General features: G+C 38.3%; 1 protein-coding gene across 1 annotated transcript; it reads right to left on the reverse strand.

Annotated features, from left to right (window-relative positions):
- Positions 1–819: 819 nt before the first annotated feature.
- LOC137711668 (ABC transporter C family member 10-like) lies at positions 820–6,162 on the reverse strand. Its single transcript, XM_068450929.1, has 11 exons — positions 4,102–6,162; positions 3,669–4,013; positions 3,570–3,626; positions 2,887–3,474; positions 2,629–2,793; positions 2,224–2,518; positions 1,908–2,122; positions 1,526–1,831; positions 1,328–1,391; positions 1,017–1,256; positions 820–941 (listed from the first exon to the last, which is right to left on the reverse strand). The coding sequence occupies exons 1-11, from the start codon at positions 6,160–6,162 to the stop codon at positions 820–822; spliced, it is 4,458 nt and encodes a 1,485-aa protein (XP_068307030.1).
- Positions 6,163–8,350: the final 2,188 nt, after the last annotated feature.

Consider the following 8,350-nt stretch of genomic DNA (forward strand, 5'->3'; position numbering starts at 1 on the left):
TTTTTGTCTTGAAAAAGAAAATTTGCTGATGTTAGAACTTTGAATATCACTAACCACTTGAACTATGGAAAATCCAATGTGAGCGCCTTACATTCATACAAAAATGCATACATGGGCTGCTATATGTGCATTGTTTGCCCATTTCATAACAGCTAAAGCTTTTGGGGTGCAGCAATGGTCTGATCGATATGGTATAGTAGACATTTTCCGTCAAAGGAGGTCCTCGGTTCAAAACCTGCAATCCCCAATTTTTTTCGGGTTTGCAAGGTGCCGAGTGGAGTAGCACCCCTAAATGATCCCTTGTGTCTGCATTTCTCTAATTATGCATTGTCGGCCAATTTCTCAACAATGTAAGCATTTCGAACGAGGAAAATATCTAGCATTCGAAACCCTCAATGTTAAAAGAGTAAAGCTTTGAATACTTCGTTTTGAGTTTAATGATTTGAACTTTGAGTTATAAAGTTTTTGTTGCTCATAAACCTAGGTTTTATTCTGTCACTGGTAAGAGTGACATTAGGCTTGAAAACAAAAATTTTCATGAAAATAAAATAAAAGAAAGGCTCTTGGACATTTTCTTTAAATGCTGCAAGCAGATACTTCTGCAATCTCAGCTCCTTGATCATACAAAAATACATAAAAGGATGCTTCCTTTGGAGTTATAAGAAAACGGAATGTTTTTATTTTAATTTTATTTTAAACGCTATGATGTATTACAAAATTATAGCTCAATGAAATATTAAGAATTTAAAGTCGAATTCCAATGGTGCAACCAGGCAATACTTTCTCCGGAACCTTTTACGCAAAGAATGCCTATCCTTATCAGTCATCTGAGTGTATGGCGGCATTGGCAGTGTGAGACCAATATTCCTTGACTAGCTGCCCAAATAATGAGCCCTCATTCTTCATCAGCTTCATTGGCTCATCATACTCTACTAATCTCCCTGTGAATGTAAAGTTTGCTAATTAACAACTAAATCAACATGAATAAGAGTTTTGTAACTTAATGCAATGCTTACCATCACTAATAGCAAGCACTTTAGTGCAGTCCATCACAGTCGGTATCCTGTGAGCCACTGTTATTACAGTGCAATCCGCAAATCCTGTTCTTATAGTTTTCTGTAAGATAGAGTCTGTTGCATTGTCCATCGATGCAGTGGCTTCATCGAGGACTAGTATTTGGCTCCTCTTCAACAAAGCACGTCCCAAACAGAATAGCTGACGCTGTCCCATGCTCCAGTTTGTTCCATCTTGTACAACTACAATCCAGGTCGTGAGTTGTTTTGTTGATACCGATAAATAACTTCAACAAGACATGCAGTTTTCTTACCTAATGAATCCAGGCCCTCCTCTTTTTCTTGGATGGCCTCTCGTAACTGACATTTCTCCAAAACCTTTCACACATTGATTGGAAGATAAGTTTAAGTCAGTAAAATGGAGTTACAGTAAGAAGTATGAATATGTGTACTTGTAGCCTTGTTCCGAATAAATATTATCAGCAAGTATTTATTATAAAGAAAATCTTTACCTCCGATATTTCATTATCAGTATGTTTTGATAAGGGGTCAAGATTGTATCTCACAGATCCACTGAACAGTGTTGGATCTTGTGGTATGATCCCAAAACGCGATCTTAAATCATGAAGCCCGACTTTGCAAATGTCATGGTCATCGACAATGACCCTTCCCTCTGTAGGCTCTACCAGACGAAACAAAACGCTGATAAGAGTAGTCTTCCCACTTCCAGTCCGGCCAACAATCCCAATTTTGTATCCTCCTTCAATTATACAGTTTATCCCACGAAGAACTAATGGAGCATTTGGCCTATAGCGTACCTGCAATCATATTCTGTCATATTTAAGTACCATTGTTCTTAGGGTTACACTCTTCAGTATATCTTTGCACACTAACCTTTAAATCATGTATTTCCACTTTACCAACAGTTGGCCAACTGTGCACAGGTCGGTTTTCTTCGATTACTTCTGGAGCTTCACTGGGAATATGCATGTATTGCTCTACCCTTTCTACAGATATCATTGAATTCTCTAGCATGCTTTGGAATTGAACTGAAACTACAACATATACATTTAAGGACAGACCAAACGAGAGTGCCATCCCAATTAAACCTGTAAAATGTTGAAACGAAACATTAGACAATATATCATATGTATGGCCAAATAAAATCCATTAGATTCACCAAAGGTGATAAACCGGACTGTTTACAAACCAGAGGAAGATGCGTCAAATTGGATCAAAGTGATTGCAAGTGCTGAGACTGAAAGAATAATTACACACAGCAATTCAAGACGTTCAATCAACCACTCATTCGCTGAAAACCTATTGAAGTCTGCGCTTGCATTTGCATCAATAAATTCCAAGTTTTTCGAGAAGAACCGATCCTCCTCTCCAAAAGCTCTGATTGTCAAGGCTCCAGCAATAGATTCGGCAAGGTGGCTTGCAAGCGCAGACTTAGTCGTGCCATTCATTCGCATTAATTCTGTTGCAGAAGCAAAGTAGTATTTCTGTTTGCAGAAAAGAAAATCAAGTAGAAGATTTGTTGTTCAGAAAAGGCAAAAGTTTGAGGAAATCATTCAAGTGATTCAATATCAAGGGTTCAATCTCAAGGGTATACCTGAAGTAGTAGAGTGACATAAATCATCGGTATTATCAGAAACACGATTTGCCAAGTAATCAAAACCAAAACTATATATATGCTGTATGTCATCAAAGTTGAACCAACAGAAATTCCCAACTTGAAAGCTACTTCAAGGTTGACGATGTTCATATCATTAGAGACCTGCACCAAATAGACAGTAGAAATGTAAGTTTCATTCAGTATTCTGCATTAGAACATTTCAAGCTTTCTTCTTTCAAAGAACTCAAGTTTTACCCGACTAAGTATCCTTCCCACTGGTGTTGAGTCATAGAACAGCATTGGTGCTCGGAAAAGAGAGTTGAGTAGTGTTTCGAAAATGGATTTTGATGCTCCACATCCTAATTCAACTAAACAGAAGAATCTAAGAAGCACACCAAATGACATGATGAACATGATCATTGTATACACAACAAACAGTTTGACTCTTGATACGCTATAATCCTGTAGCTTGGAAGCCAACCAATAGGATTGAATTAATTGCCCAACTATGAAAATTAAATGAAAAAAGATTGATGAGGAGAAATACAAACATCCCTTGCGTTGTTTCAAGTACTGAATGTATGGCTTGAAACCAGTGTCCCCGGTCTCTATCTCTTCCTTCTTAATTAATTGATCTCCTAAAGATTCCTTATGCTGTACTTCAGTTTTAACTTCATCAATCTCCACCTGTGATGATTTATATTGTCTATTAGAAGCATTCTCCACTTGCCTCTCGCAACCGGCAGTGTCATGGTGTGCACGGACAAGATCTTGGAACTCTTCACAAGAAGACAGCAACTCTTTGTATGGTGCTGCTCTCAAGATTTTCCCCGAAGACATCAACTATGATGAAAAGAATATACTACTAAGAAAACTTGCAGATCATTGGATAGAGTACGAAAACTGATATCGGTAAACCTTCTGAAATGCTTACTTACCAAAATAGAATTAAAAGCTGGAAGTAAGTCTACTTGATGTGTCACAAGTAAAACCGTCTTTCATATTAGCTTTCGAAAAAAAATAGACAATGTCATTACCTTGAGGGGTAAGTTATTACTTACATTGAATAGGTTTGTCGCCGTATGGGCATCAACTGCGCTGAAAGGGTCATCCAAGATATAGACATCAGCATTTTGATACAGTGCACGCGCAAGTTGAATGCGCTGCTTCTGGCCACCACTCAGATTGACACCTCTTTCTCCAATCTGAGTGAGATCACGGAATGGAAGCATCTCAAGGTCCTTCACCAAGGAACACTTGCTAAGTGTTTCTTGGTATCTAACATTATCCATGGCAGAACCAAACAAAATATTTTCTTCCATAGTTCCAGTTTGGATCCACGCAGACTGAGCAGCATACGCTATCTTCCCATATACTTGAACCTGTAAAGCAAGGCAGAGAGAAGCTTTATTGGTAAGACTTTCCCGCCTAGAATAATTTCTGAAATTGTTTAGAAGAGAAATTACGTACAATGCCATTTATGCATGGAACTTCTCCGAGAATCGCAGCTAAAAGGGTGGATTTACCGTAGCCAACCTCTCCACAAATTGCTACCTTCTCTCCTGGTTTCACCACCAAATTTATGCTCCTTAATGTAGCCTTTGAAGGGTTAGTGTCCCATGAAATTTCAGAACTTCTACATAAAATGGACTGCTCAACATCTGTGGCACAGCTCTCTTTCCTTGTATGCCTATTCTCCAACTCTTGTGCATCGAGAAACTTCTCAATCCGAGAAAATGAAACCTTTGCTTCAATAAATGCTACAAAAACATCCGCAGTCAACCTAATAGGCTCCTGAACAAGGCGTAAAGTTGCTAAAAACGTGAAAACATTACTAGGAGAGAGTGTGAATCCAAGGAAGTAGCATGTCCAAAAAGTAGCTGCCGATACGAAAAGAGGAGATGCCCAGAATAGAGCCATATTATATCCCTTTTGTGACAACACTTGATATACCAATTTTAACTCTTCGGTTCGTAAACCTTCTATCAGAGTCTTAAAATTTGTCTCCCAGGAATACAATTTCAGTACTTTCATATTTGAAAGTGCTTCTGTTATGGCCTTCAACCTCCTGTTTTGTGCTACCATGAGCTTCGTTTGATACTTGTGCTGCAACTTCGCCAATGGTGAGCTTGCCAGTGCACTCAATATGAGTACAGCTAGAGCTGCAGCAATTGCCAGCCCCACGGAGAAGTAAACGATAAGTAATGAAAGGCACAGCTGAAGGCTTGTGGTCCATATCTGATGAAACCAGTATGGAAACTCACCAATTCTGTAAGCATCCACTGTTACATAACTCACTATCTCACCAGGAGAATAAGTCATCTTGGCAGCATTTGATAGTCGAAGTTGCTTGTGATATATTGCTGCTGACACCAACGATCTCACTTGAAGCCCGATCAGTCTAGTTTTAAAATACCATTGCCTCTCCGACAGTGACTCCAAGATTTTCACAACAAAGAGGCCAAAAGTCAGGGCATAACCTTCATATTTAAAAGCTGCATTGCCTTCAATAATCTTAATGAAAGCCATGAGAAAGAGTGGACTGCTTGATGTGGTGAGAGTCTTGATCAGTGCAAATAATCCCGAAGTCAGAATAGCTTTCCTCTGGCAATGAAAAATTATGGACAAGAAAGAAGGTTTAACAGATGAGTCTCTTTCCTTCTGTTTGTTCAATTGCTCCATAAATATGTAGTACCACGTTCTTGCTTGATCATCTTGACGCAGCTGTGGAATATCTTCATACTCGAGAATTTTTTGCTTACCTTTCGTCATTAAAGGATTCAACCACCAAAATGATATTGAGCTCCATAACCCTGCTTTTGCAAAAGGTGTTACATTGTCATCTGAACTGATTTCACCTATTATATCTGCACCTTGCAGAGGCATGTAAAAGGCATCATTCTGGATTTCTGAACCACCTTCGGAAAAATTGTTTCCCTGAAATGCACTAAATAGCAAAAGAATTGATCCAGGAAAACAAAAAATGTTTAAAACAATCTTAACTGACACTTCCTCATCAACAATAGCTTCCCAAATTGATGAACCGCAAAGAAAAATGGCAATGAAGAAGGAAAGTATTAAACATGATTTTGTTATCACAACATGTTGTGGTTGTGGCTTGTTTATGCTTGTGGTGAAAGCCAGAAGCAACCATGCGAACCCTTGAAAAAATAATACCAGCCATCCATGCAGAGGTAAAACAGTCTGGCCTGCATTTACTTTCTCGAAGATTGTCCATATCCCAAAACCCAAGTAGGCCAAAGCCAAACCAGCATTAAAGGTCGCTGAGATTATTGACACTGGAGAGAAGGTTTGAGACTCAGATGGTGGTATAACCTTCTTTGATGATATTTTGCATACGAATATGCATAACAAGATGAATAGAAGCAAAATATCAGCTGCAATGACCAAAATATTGTTGATACATGAATCTGGATTCGGATTGTCTACAAAGCCGGTGCTGCATTCATTTCCAACTTCAGTTGAACAGTCATAACTGCAGATCAATAAGGTCCAGAAACCATCCCCCATTGTTGTGTCTCAGTGCGGTTGAAAATCTACACTGTTACAAGAGAAAAGTGCTTGAAAAGGATCTGCATCTGAATTTCATGGTTTAAAAATGCATGAGATGAAGGACTCAAAAACACAGAAAGTATTGCAGCAATTCATGTTATTCAACGACTGGGGTAATATTCCAAATCTAGTAAGTTGGAGACGAAACAGGACATATATAGAGCTCCAATATGAACTGTATAATTAAAACTTAAATATGTAGCGCCGATGCAGATAAACAAATTTGAACCATCCCCCCACATATTTGTAGAACGTTTTCTGAAAATTGGGTGCAGAATCTGCAGATGAAGCTGTATATTGTCAAGTTGGAAAGAACTAACAGCAATTGAAAACGAAAAATATCAACATTTAGCAAAATAAGATTGCTGTGATCTGCTCTATATATCTCAAGAAACATGCATAAGAAAACTTACAGTAGATTAAGCTGAGTAGCGAATCAGCTTCCTGGTCTAGCTTGCTCTTGTAGTCTCAGAGTTTAACTTGTCATGCATAAAACCCGAGTTCAAAACTGAGCTGTGTCCCCTTGCTCCATTAGTCCGTTTCAATTAATTATGTATGACCACAGTGGAAACTTGACCTTTCCGCTTTGTTAGTACATGGTGGCTTAACCTTTGGAAAGAAAATGAAATTATAATGTTCTTTAGCGTTTTCCCATCATGTTTCCTGGCTACATTATTCACTGGCAGGCATTGCAATTAGTGCTTGTTTGGTGTCTAGATTGAATTGGAACGGATAACCCAAGTTCAAGGTATATTGAAGGAAAGAGGATAATGATTTTTCATTTAGAAGGGATTTAGACATGAAGAAACTTCTCCTTTATAATCTTTCCATTTTGGAGAGGATTGGATTGGAATGGATAAATTCACTTGTTGAGTGACTCATCTCTTGCATTCAAGTTAGCCATAGTTTTATAATTTCTTCATTTAACATACCTTAAAACTAGTGTCTTATTCGCTCCAATCCAATCCCCGATATCAAACTCGGCTTAGGGTTTGCCCAGTTGGTAAGGGAAGGTTAAGATTAGGATGAGGGAGTTTGATTCCTTATAATGCAACAACAAATAAATAAGCACACCCATGTGCTGGGGAATATCACCTTGTGATGAGTATATGAGCACGTCAAGGTGGATGGGCGCCATCATTCACTGGACAAAAACAAACTTAGGTGTACACGCCCTGTGCTTGTCCCTCTCCTTCCACATCAAATCAAACCAACTAGGTCTAGAGGGAAATTATGAGTATTGCGTTCATATATAACTTCCCAACTATTGGATCGCAAACCGATGTTGTATGGAAGACTCTAACCACTGAGTTAAGTAGGTCAATAAGAATTCCTATTCAACCCATTTCTTTTCTTCTTCAATTGATCAACAATTTTGATCAACAATTTTGAACCACTGAGCTATGCTATTCCATGACTCCCGCTAGGTGTAAAGTTACTGGGTTCCAAACCTCACACTTGAAGTTAAGATCAACAATTTTGAAAGAAGAAAACACAAAAATCAAAGCCAAGAAATTAGCATGGTTACCTTTGGACTAATATGTAGTACATAGGCACCCTTTTCTTATAAGCCAGTCTAGCAAAAAAAAAAAAAAAAAAAAAGTTACAGCCATGAACTTAACATGGTATCAGATTAAGACGGACAGTGTTAGCATAAGTCCGCACATCTGTCGAGTACACTTCGAATATGTAGTATACATGTTCACCATTTACATTTGCATATATATATACATATAATATTTACGTAGCCAAATAATATACTTCAACTTGGTAAAAGTAAACACACACTTGAGTGAGCACGAAAACATGTGATAGCCAGTTAACCAAAGCTAGTGGCCTAGCATTTGAATCTGATGGCATATCTACCCCAGAACACAGAAAGTTTAACAAACTAATCCGCACATTTAAAAAATTGAAATCTGCAACACAGTCGGGGGTCACCAGGATTCCCTCACTAACCAACATATGGGACATATTATTAATTGAGCACAACGATGTCAAATGACATGGATGCTAGCCCACTTCTGTGGTTCTGGACTTTTTAACCTCTTTTATTGTTGATTTTTTATTTGAGTTCCAAGTAGCCCCGGCAATTTCTGACACGACACAAAAATAACGGGTTTCAGGTTAACATTATAACTAATCA

Source organism: Pyrus communis, chromosome 12 (assembly GCF_963583255.1).
Source record: "Pyrus communis chromosome 12, drPyrComm1.1, whole genome shotgun sequence".
Classification (NCBI taxonomy): Eukaryota; Viridiplantae; Streptophyta; class Magnoliopsida; order Rosales; family Rosaceae; genus Pyrus; species Pyrus communis.

Coding starts and splice junctions, on each gene's coding strand:
- LOC137711668 (XM_068450929.1), bottom strand. CDS start 6,162: ATGGGGGATGGTTTCTGGACCTTATTGATCTGCAGTTATGACTGTTCA. Junction 2,123..2,223: donor ATTTGACGCATCTTCCTCTG/GTTTGTAAACAG, acceptor AACATTTTACAG/GTTTAATTGGGATGGCACTC. Junction 1,392..1,525: donor CTGATAATGAAATATCGGAG/GTAAAGATTTTC, acceptor AATGTGTGAAAG/GTTTTGGAGAAATGTCAGTT.